Here is an 18,890-nt window from a genome sequence, read left to right on the forward strand (position 1 = left end):
AATTAACTTTCGCTAGCTAACTGAAATTAGATCTAAAATTTCTTTAACGATCTAATCTTGAAATTTACATCGTTTTAAATATCGATACTCTGCGCCTGAACGAATGCAACTCTCTCTCTCTCTCTCTCTCTCTTTCTATTGTACAATTGTAGTTTCGCTGCTGTAGGTGTTGGTGAATTTGTTGCTTTAGTTTCCAACGATTTATCACTTAAGGAAAGCGCATTGTTCGCGGTTTATCTAGCTAGCAGTGTAATTCAATGGTTACATCGGAATGAATCGAATTAACTAATTTGAATTCAGATATCAGAGGTGCAATTTCACACCAGATTAAATCGCGTCACGGCTAGAAACACCATCGACCTCCAATCCTCGGTTTAGCTTCTGCAAGTTTGCATACACGCGACTCATGAGTCATGCAAGTAGTTTCAGCCATTGCATTGGTAAGAAAGAAAGAAGAAGAAAGAAATACGAAAGGAATAACTTATAACTCTTTAAATATTGTTTTAAGCTGTTTACCCTTCGCAGATATCTTCAAAATCTCTTTTCGCTTTGAAATAACAATGTATCGATACAATTTAATTATTTGTTCTTTTACTGAAAAGCATTAATACGATTCAAGGACTTACTTTGCGTTTGGAACGTAGTCGCGACATATTTATTTGCGCTACATCTTTCGCTCGAAGCTTTGAGCATTCGGGATTGAAGATAAAGCTAAGCGTTCTCTCGCGTGTAATTTAATTCGGACAGCTTCGGTTTTGCAACTCTATGACAATTGCAATAGCAATAAACTTACCCTACGATGAGAAGAAAATGTTCGGCTCGCGATGGTTTCTTTCTTGTTGCTACCAGTTACGGAAATCGATCAAACTTCCTGGACGAAAGCGGTCTCACGTAACGTTTCCGTCATTCGTCAACGATATTAAAACACGTTTGTCGATAAGAAGATATATACTTTACGATATTTTTATGAGAAAAATTTTTATTCAGAAAGCGTACAATTATTTATTGAGGAGAAATTGTACAGAAGAAGATATTAATTCGCCACTCGTATTTGTTTCATAAACTTTGCTTTGTAATCGTCTAAACTCTAAAGTATCGACACTTTCTTGGGCTGATTCATCGACGCGAACTTTCCAGGATCGCTTGAGCTCGACTGAGTCAACAGCGTAGAGTGATGTTTCCTGTAAAACCGTTTTATATGTAAAATTCCATGAATAATTACCGGTAACAATGAGTTTTTCGATTTTAAATTGCCCGAAATACAATACACTTGTCGGAAAATAGAAATTAAAATGTCACTTGAAAGATAATTTCAAAGGCAAGATACGCAATATCATTTATTAAAAGCACCAAATTACTCCATAAATTAGTCGAATACAATCATTCGCAAATCATTCTTCCATAACGTCGCTAATCATTTTTGATGTGCTGTGAAATAGCAGTTTGAAAAAGTTACCATTAGATTCTCCTTTCTTTACCTGCAAATTCTGTCAAACACACTTTGAACAAAAGTCAAGTGTTTATGTAATTTCACCATTACGTTTTCCAATTGTCCGACGGTCTTCGCCTTTTTTAATTCCAACTTGTTCACCGATTCGATGCGGTTTGCAATTCCTCGAAGAAAAGTATCAAAATTAGGAAATTGTAACGTAGGATTATTTCTTACGACTATCGTAGACTTTCTTTCTAAAAATTACTCGAGTTCTCTCGATTCTCGTTTCCCTGACCGTCACGCTGGTAAAAGTCCAGCTGTTCCAGCGAATTTAGAATATTCGCCAAACCATTATCGGTCTTCGACATCGATTTTATGGACGTTGGTATCGCGTTGGTATCCATCATTTCGCTGATCGCGAGGTCAAGATTTTTCAGTGTGACGATGCCCTCCTCGACCAGGTCTCTCACGACCATTATGAATTCCTCCGTTAATCGAGCCTGAAATATTAAATTAATCGCTGCATTATTATCAGTGTATCATTATTATTAATACATCTTTTTGTTATTTTCACTCGTAGATCGTGTCCTTGTAATTTTTATGGAAAAAATTAGAAGCACTTTGTACGTTAAAATAAGATTGTGTGGTTTATGGCTGATACTCGCTTCCTGTTGTATTAGATTGTCTAAATTAGGAAAGTCTGTGCGAAGTTTCTCGAAATAATCGCCACTTCCGAATAGAGCCGCACGTAGATTCATGATTTCTTCTATGGAGCTTTCTGTCCGAGGGAAGTCATTTCCGGGGAACTCGCGGTCAGAGATCCGCTGAACTCGGACGCTTCGCTGTTGACCTTCTTGCGTTTGATTTTCTTTGCAATGAAAAAAAAAAAAAAAAGAAACGAACGATATTAGCACCTACAACTTCTCGAAGACGTGGATAAATGACAACTTTAATCTTCGTTTTGCCATGAAGATAATTTTCTCTTACCTGTCGATCCTAACTTAGCGAAGGATCCGTACTGTACCTAGAAACAGATTTATCAACGTTGAATTGATACTAACGAGAAAGATACGACTTCTACTCACTTTCAAGAAGAATAACAGTAACAAAACTGTTAGGAGCTTCATTTTTTTTGTAACCTTCTATTCGGATCCTTGGAGAAAAATCGATCATCAATCGAGCTACGTCGATGATTGCTGCTGGCCGGTTGAGCGATCGATTTTATAGTGGCGAAATGCGTGGTCAAACGCACTATGCTATGTCGTGTTTCCCAAACATCCCTTCCTAACATCCCGATAGAATCAGACGCAGCTATTTCACGACGAGTCACTCTGAGTTATTGCGAATGTTAAATGTTCGCACCATTAGAATATTCTCTGACATTCAGTGAGTTTTAATTCAGATATAGTAAAATAATCTTAACTCTGATATCATCTTTCCAGAAGGATATCCCTTAGATTAATTTAGATAATTTTATTTTACAGGCTGATCCTTGAATGATGGTACAATCGGACGCAGGATGATTCAACGTGGAAGAATAAGTCGAAAATATGGAAAAAAATATCTTCATACGACTCTTCGTCTCTGAGAAAATCGAGTTTAAAGATTTATCAAGTATATTTAAACTTGATTAAATAGCCACTAAATTGGTAAGTAAACAATCGGCAGAAGGCTATAATACACGCGAAGATAAGAAAAAAAATGAAAAATAAAACTTGAGGTCTCGTTCTTAAGCAAGTAAAGTTTGAACATGTTTGATTAAAAACTGGTTTCAATACGACATTTTCCTAGAAAACAAAGCATTTTGTGAAAAAATGTTATTCTACGTTTTTGACTTATTTTCACACGTGGTTCAACTTGTTTATTTACTCTTGCTCCACCTGGAATTATCCGAGTTTAAATATATTTGTCACATCGGCAAACTCGATTTTCTCGGGAACGAAGCGTGTCGCGGGAAAACATTTTATTCTACATTTTCCCCTTACTCTTTCCCGTAGAATCGCTTTGCGTCTGATCGTATCGTCATTTTACAATCATTACGAGATCCTTTATATCCACCAGCTTAGATGATGAAAGATGATATTATTTTGAAACGCGTCGCAAAAATCTCTGACATATAAAGTAGGTGTCAATTGAATACGGGTTTATATTTCTAAAAAAAAAGGACAACCTAATCCAGTCTAATGTACAAAAGTTTATTTTACAAAATACTAAATCAAACGTTCAGATATTGTACAAAATTGAGCATCAGGCTAGGTCATCATCCAGTATTTATTTTTGAGCGGACGAATTCCTTACCGCCCGTATCCGTAGCCTCTGCAATGAGAAAAGACAATGTATAAATTTCTAATATAAATCGTCGTAATATTCGAGAAATAATTCGATCTAATCTCGAGTAAATAAATTTTAATTGGATATCTGCAATTGACGAATAATGAATATTTACCCGGCCTTTGCGCTCGCGAAAGATGCGCTTCCGAATGGGGAGCTGATGGAACCGGCGTGAGCAGACGAAGAACTACCTCCTCCATAGGGGAAACCTCCGTATCCACCGTATCCACCGTGTCCACCGTATCCACCGTATCCACCGTGTCCACCGAATCTACCGTATCCACCGAATCCACCGAATCCACCGAATCCACCGTAACCGAAATGGCTGGGATCTGGATTCGCCTCTCTAACATTCCTCGATAGTGGAACGTCTGCAACATCTGGAACTAGAAATTTCACGAAAATAAAGAAATAAGTTTCGAAAGTCTATAGTTTGTTGTTCAAGGATTGTTAAATTAGAGGATTGTATCAGAGAATAAAAAAAGAAAAAAGAAAAAGAAGAGGACCGGTCGACAGGCGATAAATTAGTGAAACTTTCAGGAAGCTGAAGATTACGGCAACCTTCGAAAGAACTAAAATCGAAAAGTAATAATTTTTTCTGTTCGAAGATCTGTTAGGCATTCACTAAACGATGAGTCACAGCGGCAAGTATATTTCAATCCCGCCGATGTGACGCGAAGCATGTTAATCATTTTACGTTCAAGACTAAACGTCTGCCGAGATGCAAAACAGAAGCTATCGTACGACTATTAAACAACCGCGAAGAAAATGTAATCATTGTGCAGCTTGACTCGAACAACGTGTCCCTTATACGAGAGATCTGAAACTATCGAAAGTACTCTTCGATCTCGTTCGATTTTCAGCTTTGATTTCTCATTCGGACATTCCTAACGATCGATCTGCTTTAACTTTCATCCCAATTTTATCTCCCATAAACGCTACTCCTCTAATCGCAACTTTCCAATCATTAACTTTACAATATTGAACAAACTGTGAGATTTCGAACGAATTACGAAGTAAGCTTCTCTCTGTTATGTTAACGTAGATTCTCAAGTACTACACCTTGCTCTCCAACGTCAGGGTAGCCAGGATAGTCAGAGTAGCCAGGGTATGCAGGATAAGCGAAAGTGGTAGCCAACACGACGACCAAAACGATTAGTGTAGTCTTCATGTTTCCGGATTTGTTCAGCACGAATTAACGACTCGATACTCGTCTAGCAGCTTCTTCGACATTTGAGAGCGAAGTGACGATGAGAAAATCCACAGGGCGGTCTTTATATAGTAATCGCGAGTCTTGGGATGTCCCGAGTTGACGTAGAGGTACCAAACAGGTACTCTTCACGAGGAACGAGCGAATCTCATTAGCACGGACAGGCCTTCATTGTGTGAACGCTTTGGACACGATATAACGTGTTACCAAGAAGATGACTATCTCGATTTAACCAGACAAACGACCACGAACGATGATCAGACGATATTTGCACCCCTACTTTTTGCTATCAATTCGAACTCTATTATATAGCAGACTTAGCGGAATCGTTTTTTATGGTCAGATGATCAGTTTTTCTGTTTTTGTTTGCTTCCCTTTCGACGCTTGTCCGATCCTTCGATCGTTTCCGCTAGGAGACGCGCGTGGGCCTTGCTGTCATTTGGTGTTTCTTGTTCCGTATCTAAAAGGAAGCGAAGGACTTAGAATCAATTTCAGGAGAATGTTATTTCTCTATCCGTATCGAGAAGAAGATAGAGGATTTCGGCTCGATTCTGGTTGGCCAAACCCAATATGTATCGTTCGTTTTCTATTTTCTATTTTCATTCGCAGCAGAGAAAAAACGATAGATTTGGACTAGATCTTTATTTAAACGAATACGGCTTGTTTCGTTGTATTCTCGCTATCTGTTAGGTTGTCCGAAAAGTTTCTTTCGTTTTATGAGGAAATAATAGACGTACAACGTTTTATATTATTTTATAGAATCACATTCGATCCATTTTATTCTGTTGAGATAAATACCGCGACATTTCACAGACTTGGTTTCGCTTTTGTATGAAGTTGTGCTGTTGTAAAAAACAGGTTTGCGAAAGAAAGACACTTTTCGCGCAACCTAATACTTTTATTTTCGATATGTGTCGGAGAGGACGTGGAATATCTTTTGTATCCTGTTTTATTTAAATTTGCTATGTTCTATTCGTTATCCGTAGCCTGTTATGTTAACTGTGTAAGTCAGCATTTCATTTGCGATCGAATTCCTGATTTGAAACGTCAACACATGTATCATGTATAATTTTCTGGATGAAATCTTCTTTTCGCTTTAGATGCGACGTTGTTCGAAACTTCGAGTTTAATAATATTTTTCGTACGTGTTGGAAAATTTCCTCTGGAAATTATCTTAATGATCGTAATTTCATTACGCGTAGAAAAATTTCACGCGGGTTGTTTGTTAATTAAGGCCTGCAACTACCTGGGATTCCCCGTGAGGGACGTTTCTTCGTGTCATCGCCGTCCTTCTTCTATCTTATCGGGCAAAATAATTTTCCATTGCCCGTAAAAATGACCATCGACTCGTTCAAGTTTTCCTAAAACCATTATATCGGAAGAATATTCAAAGATCCAACATACGCGCGATATAAATTTTACAGAACATTGACCTATGCGTGATTGAAACGTCAGTGGAAAAATAAAAGATAGACGAAGGATGAAATACAAGGTGATAATCATACGTCAATTACAATGTGAACGTTCGTGGAAATTGCACAAACTCGTTTGGTCGGTGGACCTTCGTACGCTAAATTGCTTTGGAAGGTCGGCACTTGTGATGTTCGTTGTTCTTCAATTTGTAAGAAATTTAGAACATGTTTGCAATCAGGATGAAAAAGGGCTATTAGCATTCATGTTGTTTCGATTGTTGTCTATAGAGTATTGAAAATATTTAACATGAAAAACTAGAAAACATGTACATCATAGTGTTCGTAGCATGCTTAAATGTCAACCACAAAGAGCAAGTGGAACTTTTTTATTTAAACAATCGTTTAATCTTTATATTCCCAGTTTTCGGTTTGCTCGTCTGAAATGTATACAAAAAAGTAATTGAAGCAGAAAATAACGACTTTATTTTACATATACAATCAAGGAATCGAGCAGAATCATCGTAACGCGGAAGGATTTCTTCACAATTATATATGGACAGTCACGGACAAACCTTAAATTTCAAGTTTATTCGTCAACGTAGGCGACAGAATGGTTTCTCACGTCGTTCACGTTTTAACGAAGAACACCAGGGAATTTTGAAATCGCGAAGCAAAAAGGTTTCACGATCAGGACCAGCTCCACCGTTCGATGAATCAGACGAATGTTTTTGTGTAGGAATCCTATGGTGACTAATTGCCTATTACACGTATACACACATAGTACACGTGTATAATCCCAAGGTTTCGAGCAGAGTACGACGATTTCCGTGTGACCATCTAACTCGTCTATTTAGCGAACCAATTCGACCGCGATCATCGTGTCGTGTTTCCTCGCGTTTGTATTGTCTGCATCGTCATTCTGGCCTTTCCTTTTCCAGTCACGTAAAATCTAACGGAATTACTCCAATGGCAAAACCGAATAGTTCGCCCGCTATTTAAATATTCAGCGTTTTGGTTCCAAAGTCTATTTGGCTTAGCTCGCTCCGCTCTCTAATGCTCTTAGCTCGTCGAGTTCGTAGAAAAATTGTAAATAGATCGAGTTATATTCCATTTGGCTCGAGTTTGCATTACAATACGGAACTTCTTCGATATTCAACGATTTCTTGAAAGCGACTTGCGCAAGTCGTTAATTGCATGCTTGAAAATTGAAAATTGCTCGTAAACTTGCAATACAGATACGGATTAATGTCTGCTGGGAAAAGTAAATCTATATAACGACGAGCTAGAGAGTCATTAAGGTAGTTCATAGAAGTGATTAAAGGGCGTATTCGTGATTCATGTACATGTAATAGTTGTTGTCGTGTTTCTGTCGATGGACAGGTCAATGTTTAATGAGATTGCAGCAACTATTATTCGATCGTACGAGATATATATTTCCTTAACGAGGAATCAGAGATTGAAAGTTGGGAACGACTTGTGGTTTTATTGAAAATTCCAGACTCGTGTTCGTTTTGAAAATAGCTTTATTTCGATGGCATCTCAGGCATCGTTTACGAAAGACAATTTTCTCAGGTCGAAGCAATTCAATGAGTAACAATGTACGGTACTGGAATAATGAATTTCTTCACGCTAAATTCGCAAGCTATCGTTAACTAGTAATTTCTTATACACTTTACGAACTATACTACATGTATGATTACCTTCGATCGATTACGGCTTCAAGGTAGTCGAACGATCATGCAAACCCTTGTCTCTCCGAATGATACGACGTAATATTGCACTAGTCCGTTCGATCACTACGAGATCGACGCTACGTTCTACGTTATTTTCTTACATACTATTCATTTCTAATTTAAAGATACAAGCTAAAGTACGATACTAATTTTAGAAGGAAAAGATATAATTTTGTAGACCATCGGTGAAGGGTTGGCATAGCTTGTTCGTCGACGTACCATTCGATGAAATTCTCGCATTAGGAATAACAGTGGCATTGGCAGGAATAATTCGATTCGTTCGGCGGTTAAATCTGAAGAGAGTGCCCAATCGAAGAAACACGATCCTCGATTGCTTCTTCAGGGCCATGCTGGAGAATAGAAAAGTGGAGCACAGTCGAAACTCTGTCCTGTCTGCATATTAATGTCCAATGGAATATTGATCTTAACGGTATCGAGAAGCGAACGGCTCGATCATCGATCTATAGCGCCCGATAGATTAGTCGGGGATTTACTCCTCGGATGGCGGAGGACGCCGCTTTTTCCTGTAGAAATCGTTCGGTGAAACGCATCATGAATTGAAACCCGACATAACACGATATTGAATGTAATAATATTTGAACAATAACGAATAATAACATTTTACACAATACACAATCAATAAGATTAAGCAATTATGAAATAATCGAAAAATATTAAACAATAATTGAGATTATCCTTTTCTCTTAGAGATATCAAATTTTTTAAATTATTGACGTCTTACGTTTTTTTATTAATAAAATTTCATTGAAAAACTTACCCATTAGGGGATCCACCGTAAGCAGTTGCTACCGAACTCGCGACACCACCTTTTCCAGTAGAGTAACTGTTAGCAATGGCGGTCACGGCGCCAGGGGGAGATCCTTCGGAGGATCCAGCTCGAGAAGACCCACCAGGGAAGCTGAACACCATGGGGAAGAAGTTGTTCAGGTTCGGGTAGTTTTGTCGGCGACGATTGCCCTTGAAGGGAACGAAAGGAACGGACAGTTCATCGTCGTCATCGTCGTCTTCCTCCTCGTCATCGTCCACAACGACGACAGGGGTCTTCTTGTTCTTTTTTCCATGCTGAGCCTTCGGACGATTCGGCACCACTTCTGTGCTCGTGTAGACCGGCTCTGCGGCTGGAGTTACCGGGGCCGCCTCGGTGGTGAACGCGGGAATCGATTCCGGTTGCTCCTGTAGCAAGGAATGTTTATCGAAATTCAGAATTTTCTCATTTCTTACTCTTCCTTAGACACCTCTGTTGGATATTCTCTCTGTCAAGAAATATAAAAATTCTCTCTCTTTCTTTTATTAGGGGGTACTGTTACTTTCGGATCATCGAAGATATTTTTCTGAAGGTCAATGTCGGTATAACCAAAAGCGATAATTTACCGCATCTTATTAACTCTGCTCATAATTAATAAGTATGTAACAGTGGAAATCGGTTTATCCCTTCTTTTTCTATGCGTAGAAAATAGAACCACACGGGAACGCACTCGGAAGTATCTCCGCAATTAAACGAAAGATTTTGTTTTATCGAAACAGGATACGTCGTTTAACAGAATTTAGTAAGATGGTGAACTTATCAAGAGAAAAAAAGATTTTATCAAGAATTTACTTCCCGTGTATATTTAACGATTCCATGTTTAATATTTAACGCAAGTAGTTACTGAAGTGAAATACCCTAACTTCTCACCATCCGCATATTAACTTTAAGGCCGGTTTCACACAGAGATACGCGTATCGTAATACACGTATCGGGATACGTGTATTGCCAGCTGCGTACCATGCGAATGTCGCCATTTGTATTAATGTTTCGTCTGTCGTCTTCGTACGTAAGAAAAATATCCTTGCCAGGATACGCGAAACGAGTATCGCGATATCCGTGCGAAGTTGGTTTAATTGTTCCAATTATAGCAAATTCCGGATCTATGAAACAGTCATAGTACCTGGGCAGGCAGAGCAGCATGCTGTTTGTGATGTTGCTGTTCGTCCTCCTGCTGATGTTGGTCCTCTTGAGGATGATTTACCTCATCCTGCGGAACGTTTCCTTCCTGTGGACGATGCTCCTCAGGCGGATACTCTTCTTCCTGTTGTACTTGAGTTTGTTCGTCGTCGCTATAAGAATCAGCAGCCTCAGGTGCTGCTTGAGCCTCAGCGCTCGACACTTCCGTTTCCTCGATCGGTTCCGGGCCGTTCTTCAAATGCGGCGGCTGCATGCCAGCGAAAAATGCTTCGCCACTCACGGCGTTTCCTTGGGCAAACACACCAGTCGCCTGGCCACCGTGACTCGAACGTCGCACGGGTCTATAGTATCCGGTGAACATCATCGCTCTATGGGGATATGGATGCGCGGCTGTCCTCTTCTCTCGCAGGAAAACTATAGGGTTCCCGTAAGGATCTAACATCACTGAAACTTTAGGAAAAGACACAGATAAAGATTGGACGGTAGAAATGGAGAGAATTTTGCTTTGGAAAACAGAGTGGAGGAAGCTTCTTTCTATCGTAACGAAAAGGAGGAAGGAAAGGACGAATTTGATGTTTCGTTCGAAGATTCATAGTCATCGTGAATCCCAGAATGACTGTAGAGGACGTTTGAAATCAGATAGTGAGAATGGGGAGATTTAGCTTTGGAAAAAGAAACGGAGGAAATTTTTTGCTACTGTAATTAAACAGCGAATTCTGTATTTCGCCCAGGAATTGATGGACGTCGCGTATCCTTCTGGTAGGAAATATAGGAGGACTGTTTCAATTCACAGTCTCAACGTATCGTTCGGAGAACTTTTGCAGAAGATGGTTTGTGACACGATGAAAGACTGATTTAGCTCTCGAAGAAAAGACTATGGGCGTTTTACTTACCAGGTTCAGCAGGAATAGCCCTGGACTCCGTTACCGCGATCGTCGTCGCCACGACGAGGAGGACGAAGCTGATCCACTGCGCCATCCTCGGGAACCAAATCGTATCGACACGAACTTAGAACAGACGCGAGATCTCCAGCAACGATGATCAGGATTTCGTTGGAACACCACAAGCTGACAAGCACTGTGCACCTGTCTGGTAGTCGGGGGTCTAGCTGGTTCGCGAACTTTTTGCACGATGCTGGCTATTCTCGAATCCGCAATTGCTTTTATACCAAGAGCTATGATCACGCGGGGGATGGGATGGGCAAACGACGACGCGGGCCATGGGATGGATCGGTCGGATCCATGCACGAGAACGGGGATACGGGACCCTCTGCAGCCCCCACCATCGATCGTCAGGTGGTTGCCTCGTACCCAACAGGATCGTCGTAACGCAAACGTGCGCATCGTTCAACGATACGTGATCGTCATCCGAGATCGGTTTCGAACTTGAATCGAACGCATTAATTGCGATCTCTGCAGATCTCTGGTTGAATTCGTCTGATCAAGTTACACAACTGTTACTGCTGTCGATAAGAGATACGTTGGGAAGCTTTGCGATTCTTTGGCTGCAAAGTGAAAAGACAGAGAATGCATCTGTCACGAACGATGGAAATATCGGTAGAAGGAGCACGGAACTCCGAAAGGATGCGATATGATTTTGAATTTGAACGCCAAGGTTGAAAGATAGGACGTAAATTTACGAAGATCCCTCTTTGAAGAAAGTAGCATGAGATTATCAATGAGATCATTGATCGATGGACGATATAGGAGACTTGGCGGTGTTTCTTTCACGATGACTACTTTTTCCAGGACTCGGTTCTCGTGACTCAAACAGATCAGAACCCGATAAAAGGATCTAACGACGGAATAACGCGAGGTTCATACATTTTCAATCGTTCTATAAATACGCGCGATCCAAGGAACGAGCCAGGACGATGCTTTCCGCTGATTCTTTAACCGTGGTCGTACCTTCACGGGAATTCGCGTTTCCAGAATTTCCATTCCCTTCCCTCGATCGTCTTCGCCTTTTTTCTTTTTTTTTATTCCGCGACCCCCTTCTTCCACGAACGACGCCCTCGAGACATTTCATCCTGGACTCGTTAATCCTTTCGGACGTTCGACGAAGATTCGAGATCGATATTATTGCGCCGCGCCTGTAGCAGAGAAGATAAACGAGCAGACCACGTTCACCCATTACTTTTTCGTGCATCAAATTAATATACGTCGTATCTCGGATACATCTCAGTCACGCGTTAACCACGCACGAGGACAGATTATTTTCGAGCGATCGTTCGGCTATTTTGGTCGATCGAAGGTTACGGAAGCTGATTGCAACGGATCCGGCGTCACCCGGTACGGTTAATGACGTCTGTTTTGACGTAACCTTTTAATATTAATATTATGTCAGTCATACTCGGTGGAATAGTGGCGGGTAGGGGTATGACTTGGTCAGAGGCGACGATAATTCTCGGGGATGATCAAAAGTCCGTAAGAGTCCAATGGCGGTGGCCGCGACGCTCGTGCTCTGAATTTCAAGCGAATTCAGACAGATCCGCCTTCACGTGTCACTGTCCCTTCCTCCACCGTGGCTCCCTTCTCTCTTTCTCTTTTTACCCGTTCTCCGTTCGGCATCGAACCGCCGCGAAGAGCAACGGAATTACGATCGACTCCGCTAGTCTTCTGCAGAAGCCCTCCAGCCTCGTTCGAGACCCCTTTTAACAGTATTTCTCCTCCGTTCGGGGTACATTATTCATCCCGCGCCTCTTCGTTCCTGTTTTTCCTCTCCTGCGAGACACGATACTCGCCCCGGTTTGCCGGTCCAAGCTATTGTTTCTTTACTGGATGATCTTTCCGTTGGATTCTACGCAGCCTGAACGATCGGCGCGCCTATGAATCGTCGTAGCAGAGGGCCATCAACGAGGCTAATTTCCGTTTTGGCAGATCGATCGATCGTCCCGTCGGTGTACCGCTATTAGGCGGTCAATACTTCACGATGTTTTACCATTTCATGAATCAAGCTCCAAACGCACCGTTTTCCAAGTCACGCATATCGTATTTTCGAGCGTGACCAGGCGACGCAAAGCGGCACGTCCACTTCTGATAGAAAGAACGACCGTTCCGCACGGATGCAGCTGGATTCGCGATGCTTGACAAAAATTTACATTTCGTCGGTTGCTCTTAAACTCGCCATTTTTTTCTTTCTTTCTTTCTTTCTTTCCTTTTTTTTTTTTTTTTGCTGTTTTTTGTTGGCCGAGCCTGGCCGTTTCTCACGGACTCGCATCAACATGAGTTTCTTCCTCGAGGGAAACGAATCTTTTTCTTTTCGCTTGCTTCAGATGGTTTTGTGATCCATAAACTCTTCGATGGTTTTTTCTTTGATGGGAAAGTATAACGTTGAGTTATCATAGGCCAAGTGAACGTTTAATAACGTTTGCTACGGTAATCGGCCACATTGGACAGCTCTCATAGTGGAACGGTCTTGTTCGACTATTTCTAGGATAAGGATCTTAGTTCGTCGACCTCGTAAAACGATCCTATTTCACGAATCGTGTTCCTCGACTTGGTCGCAGAAATCAGAACACTGTTTCGCGTTAAAATTCACGGCGCACGTTCGTTCGCCAGACCTATTGTTACCTAGATACAAACGTGATTGAGCAGAATGGTCACGTGTGTCCGTCGATCCATTTCTGGCTAGCAACAATAAAACCTTTTCCTGTAATCTGCCAACTAATTATCGAGCTTCGGTAATCTGTTGTATCGGAACGAGCTTGAAATCGCACATCGAAATTTCAATGCAGGATTAAATGAAATCCGATACTTTATTTATCATTTAGTTTCTCTCTAAATCCAGCAAGCAGAAGATATTTACGCGTGACATTTACACCGTTTGCTATTTTGGCTAAAATCGGAACTGTACCTTCTCATGGAAAAATCGTTCAGAACGTATGAAAATTTTATCGATCTTCCCTCCAGTTAAATAGCAAACATTCGATCAACCTCTGGGAGTTCGCTTACGACCACTATTTTATGAGACAGTCGGACAACATAGTAAAGTATGGCTGGCGATTCGAGGTTGATCTTAAATCGGCAAATAGGACTATCGATGTTCGCCGTATCAACGAGGATTCCTATCAGCGAGGGTATCGAGCAAAACTTGTAAACAATCGTCGAATCGTTGTACGTCATCCGGTTGCGAGGATCTGCTCGCGAGTAAATCGCATGTAAACCGATGATGCAAGTCCCATAATAATGAAATTCAACGTCCGTCCGTCCATCCGTCCGTTTACTGCGTCAGTCTTTAGAGCCATTCGTCTTCAGGAATCTCTTTGTTTCGCTGTTTCCCATTGTTTTCCATCGTTTTCCGCGTGTACCTTAACCAGTTAGCTGTTTTTGACGAGTATACTCGTCGCGAAGAAGTGGCAATATCTCGTGTTACGACAAGCTCTGTTGGTAATAAAATAAAAAAATAAAACAGTCATTTCGTTACAACTTCATTCTATATTATAACAGCCACACGTACTCTATGTTTGACGAGTATACTCGTCGCGAAGAAGTGGCAATATCTCGTGTTACGACAAGCTCTGTTGGTAATAAAATAAAAAAATAAAACAGTCATTTCGTTACAACTTCATTCCATATTACAACAGCCACACGTACTCTATGTTTGACGAGTATACTCGTCGCGAAGAAGTGGCAATATCTCGTGTTACGACAAGCTCTGTTGGTAATAAAACAAAAAAATAAAACAGTCATTTCGTTACAACTTCATTCTATATTACAACACCCACACGTACTCTGTGTTTGACGAGTATACTCGTCATCGCTTACTTTTGCGACACATTTTAGCTACACACTTTTTAAAGAGGTCGCAACGGCTAACTGTTTAACTGCGCCGTTTCTCGCCGATGGCCGAGTCTAGGGTCACGAACGCATGTCCGTTTCTCTTATCGAAGAACGATTGCTCTTAGAGAAAAACATACGAATGCCATAAATTAAACCTAAATTTCAATGCTAGCGGATAATTATAATGTAAATAGATTCATTTCCATTTTTATGATAACGATGTGGTACGGTACTGTTTAAAAGTCATTTGCGATAGTGATCTTATAATAATTCCGAATGATTCTCGAGCGGAACCGGACGATACCGTTTTGCGTTCGGCTAATTAACAATTGGCCTCAATTTGGGTCAGAATGGTAATGAGCGTGGCGGAAGGTTCCGACGTAAGCCCGCAATATGAATATTCGGTTATTGGTATCAAAGATGACGAAGCAGAAAAATTGGCAATGGCAGGAAGTTTGCAGGCATTAAAATCGATAGGAAGGACGACTTATTATTAGAACATTGTATGGATAATATAGTTGCATAAATCGAACGGTCAATCACGCAAACTCTTGCCATCCATCGATGTCTTCGGTCGTTTGTCCTTTTTGCATAATAAATGTATTCCTTTTTTTTCTTTTAAATATATATATATATACGTATAAAAGAATAAAGAAGGAATACTATTTCCTATTCTCTGGATTAATATTTTGTATCAATTTACACCATAGAATAAGTGCACAAAGGATATAACCTAGGTACCCCGCTGGGGGTAGCCACCTACATGTTAATATAACTGCTAAAAAATTCGACCTAATGTCCAAATTGGGCAAATTGTGAATTTTAAGAAATAATTAAAAAAAAAAAAATAAAGTAAGTGAACAGATAAATATTCATATTTCATGAATCGCCGTTTATCTAATAAATGATATATACGATAGTTAATGGTTATGGTTTAATAACCATCCGTATGTAGTTTCCCAAACTTATCTACCTGTTAATCCCCTCGAAAGTTACATAACACCGTTTATTTGAAAATGTACAGCTAAATACACTATGTTCTAATTCTATAATGGCTATAATCGTAAAATCTATCTCAGTAAGGGAAAAGTTACTTGTGAATCTTCCATTCATTGTACCATATTTACTCGTTCATCCTTAGTAATATTTCAACGGAGGATTTTATGACAAATCGTCCGTCTTAAAACAAAGATGACGAATAGAACATTAAAACACGTCATGTCCTAACCCCATGAATCCTATCTCCACCCGAAACTCTTCCAACATACCTAATCCTTTTTCACAAAATATCATGCTAACTCGTCCTCGGAGACGAATAATGCATAAAGGGAACCCAGACGGCATTCGTATGAAGCTCTCAAGAAGATGATGAAAACTGAATATAAAACTTCCACCCTGCATCAAACGGAAAAAAGAAAGGAGAAAGAAAAGATGGAAACAGAAGGGAAAAAAAGGGGGAAAGGAGAACGAGAAGAAACGTATGCATCGACGTCGGTATCTCTCCAATTTATCCAATTCGTCAATCTGAAGAACGATTCTTAATCGAGTATGCCAACCGTCGTTCACTTATTTGTCGCAAAATGATCGAGTCAGACGATGGCTCTCTCGGTTCTCAGGACGCGCAGCCTGTTCGTGGCTCCTGTTTTCGTGAACAGCCAGCACGCACGGAATCAAGATGAACCGACGTACAGACGTTACACGTGCTGCGCAGTGGCATACTGAATCGAACACGTCTGTCTGCTCACGTGCGACAACTGTCGAAACGTGAGACAATCGTATCGTTTCTGCGGTGGGTTCGCTTCGCTCCGTTCGATTATCGCGGTGAAGAACGACGCGCAAAGACGTACGGCGGCAGTAAAAATTGTGAATCGTTGTTCTCGTTGCATACGACGCGATGAACACGCGATCGAAACCTGCAAACCGATCGCATGGAATGGGCAGCGGCGTGGAAAAAGGAATCGACCGAAGGTTCCAAGTTTGGTATCGTTCATGAGACGAAGACCAGAGACCGAGAAGAGCGAGGTAGGATGCCAGAATTTGTTCTCGTTTCAGTCGGCGAACATCCATTATTTTGGAAATTTATTATTCTTATTTATCGTTTATTTGTTTATTTATTTCTCGTGCAAGAGAATCAAAGCAAATATAAAGAGTATAAAAAAAAAAATGAAAGACGCATAAAGCAGAGAATAGAATAGAAGCAGTATCTAACGTTTTAACATTTTTCATTATGCTTTTCAAATATCGAAACTCGAGACAAAGGTGGAGACAAGTTCCTAAGCTCGAAGTGATCCAAAAGATTCGAGTTCCAAGGATAGGAAAGGGAAGAAAAGAAAAAAAGTATCGAATCATCGACAAATCCGATTTCTGTTCGCAGAAACGGCACGCCTCGAGCGCGCGATCAGTTTCCGGGAAGAAATTAGAGGGTCGCTTGCCACGGGAGGCACGTACAAGCGTCCTAGCTCTTTTTTTGATTTTCTAATTCACGCCTGGATCCGGTGGATGATCTACGATTCAATAGAAATCCCCCCGAACGAGACAGTGAGGCACGTGGATAGCAATGTTTAATTCAAGATCGTTTCTCGGAATGATTCCGGTCGCGCAAATAATTTTACACCTCACGGCTGAGCGCTCGACGGATGCAGCTATTGCCATAAAAATGGCCAACTCGCGCAAAAAACGCAACGCGACGGAAATATTTTGCCAGTCGGTTGCTCGTTGTCCATCGATTTGACATGTACACTTCGCGCTCGCAACTTCCGCTGCGAGCCTTTTTCCTTTTCAACCCCCGTCCCCTTTACACTTTTCCACGCGTGTTCCTGTTTTCCCTTTGTCGAACCGTTTACACGAAAGGACGATGACTCTCGATAGATCCGCGTGCGCGTGTAGCAATTCCTATTTGAACACGAATCACGAAGAGCGAACAGGTAAGCTCGGAACGACGGGTTGAAGGACCGCGTTACATCTCGCCAAGTGGATTGCGTTCATTTTACAAATTTCCAGAATAAAACAGCCGCGACAGGTGTTTTGCTATCGTATCACTAGCGCAATGCGTATCGTGAACTAGACGCGGATCCTGTTCGCTGGCGCGGATGCGATCCTCCGCTGAATGAACAACGAGCGGTGAGCGAAGAGCGAGTAAGCCAACAGGCTTACTTGGCTCTTCCATCCAAAGGACGATCGTCTTCGAGTTCTAATTCTCGTAAGGGACGAGCTATTTGTGGTTGTCCATTCCCCATCTTCGCTTCTAATTATAGTAGAACTACGCCTCTTGAAATTAAATGTTACCACCTGTTTAACCGATCTGCTGCTGTTTCCACTTATTTAAACGAATGCTAACGAAGAATGATAAACAGTAGGAAGAATCGTGTCCCTCAACAGTGAAGTAGATTAACTGCTTTTTCTCACGATTTATCAATTTTATCAATTTCACATAAAGACATCGTAGGAAAAGTACATCTAATTCGATCATGAAATTGTGCATCTCGTGAGAAATTGTTTTATACGTCAACGATAAATCAATACATAAAATACCAGCATCGATTACAAACTTGCTATCCAGTTTTATTTTTCAAAAACCAAATTTGTTTCATCGACTATCACGCGAAGTTATACGAACAATTTGTCTTTCGAATAAATAGACATGGTTGTTAACAACGTATAACGTTATCAACTAATATTTACCGTAAATCTTTCTTATCGCGATCTACTCAAAGAATCAAGAACGTTCGCTTCAAGAAGAAACTTTACGAAATGATCGTACTTCGCAACTTTTCGTACAAGCTGGTATGGAAAGATGAATAATCAAACTTCCCCCACATTACCCCTCCCTTTGTACGCCACTGATCTTTCTGATCAGCAGTCAGAGGATCGACGGGCCGGGTAGGCCGGTTGGAATTTACCGTCCAGTCTTTCCAGGGAAGACATAAAATAGTCGCAGGTGTATAGTCAGCCGACATAAACGCCCACGAGTATTCGCAACGACGGCTACGGATTCTGCATCCCGATGCGAAACGAGATCTGTCCCG

General features: G+C 40.9%; 3 protein-coding genes across 3 annotated transcripts; all 3 read right to left on the minus strand.

Moving 5' to 3' along the window:
* Positions 1-961: 961 nt before the first annotated feature.
* Positions 962-2,671, minus strand: LOC126920618 (uncharacterized). Its single transcript, XM_050731265.1, has 5 exons — positions 2,518-2,671; positions 2,420-2,456; positions 1,698-2,300; positions 1,479-1,614; positions 962-1,181 (listed from the first exon to the last, which is right to left on the minus strand). The coding sequence occupies exons 3-5, from the start codon at positions 1,906-1,908 to the stop codon at positions 1,088-1,090; spliced, it is 441 nt and encodes a 146-aa protein (XP_050587222.1). The 5' UTR covers positions 1,909-2,300; positions 2,420-2,456; positions 2,518-2,671; the 3' UTR covers positions 962-1,087.
* Positions 2,672-3,606: 935 nt separating this feature from the next.
* On the minus strand, positions 3,607-5,033 carry LOC126920619 (keratin-associated protein 19-2-like). The gene is made up of 3 exons (XM_050731266.1): positions 4,826-5,033; positions 3,879-4,149; positions 3,607-3,748 (listed from the first exon to the last, which is right to left on the minus strand). Exons 1-3 carry the CDS (start codon positions 4,932-4,934, stop codon positions 3,727-3,729), a joined length of 402 nt encoding a protein of 133 aa, XP_050587223.1. The 5' UTR covers positions 4,935-5,033; the 3' UTR covers positions 3,607-3,726.
* A 2,857-nt stretch (positions 5,034-7,890) lies between these two features.
* Positions 7,891-11,250, minus strand: LOC126920607 (uncharacterized). The gene is made up of 4 exons (XM_050731247.1): positions 10,978-11,250; positions 10,068-10,534; positions 8,897-9,312; positions 7,891-8,642 (listed from the first exon to the last, which is right to left on the minus strand). Exons 1-4 carry the CDS (start codon positions 11,060-11,062, stop codon positions 8,609-8,611), a joined length of 1,002 nt encoding a protein of 333 aa, XP_050587204.1. The 5' UTR covers positions 11,063-11,250; the 3' UTR covers positions 7,891-8,608.
* Between the last annotated feature and the right edge of the window lie 7,640 nt (positions 11,251-18,890).

The sequence above is a fragment of the Bombus affinis genome, chromosome 9, assembly GCF_024516045.1.
Source record: "Bombus affinis isolate iyBomAffi1 chromosome 9, iyBomAffi1.2, whole genome shotgun sequence".
In the NCBI taxonomy this organism is placed as follows: Eukaryota; Metazoa; Arthropoda; class Insecta; order Hymenoptera; family Apidae; genus Bombus; species Bombus affinis.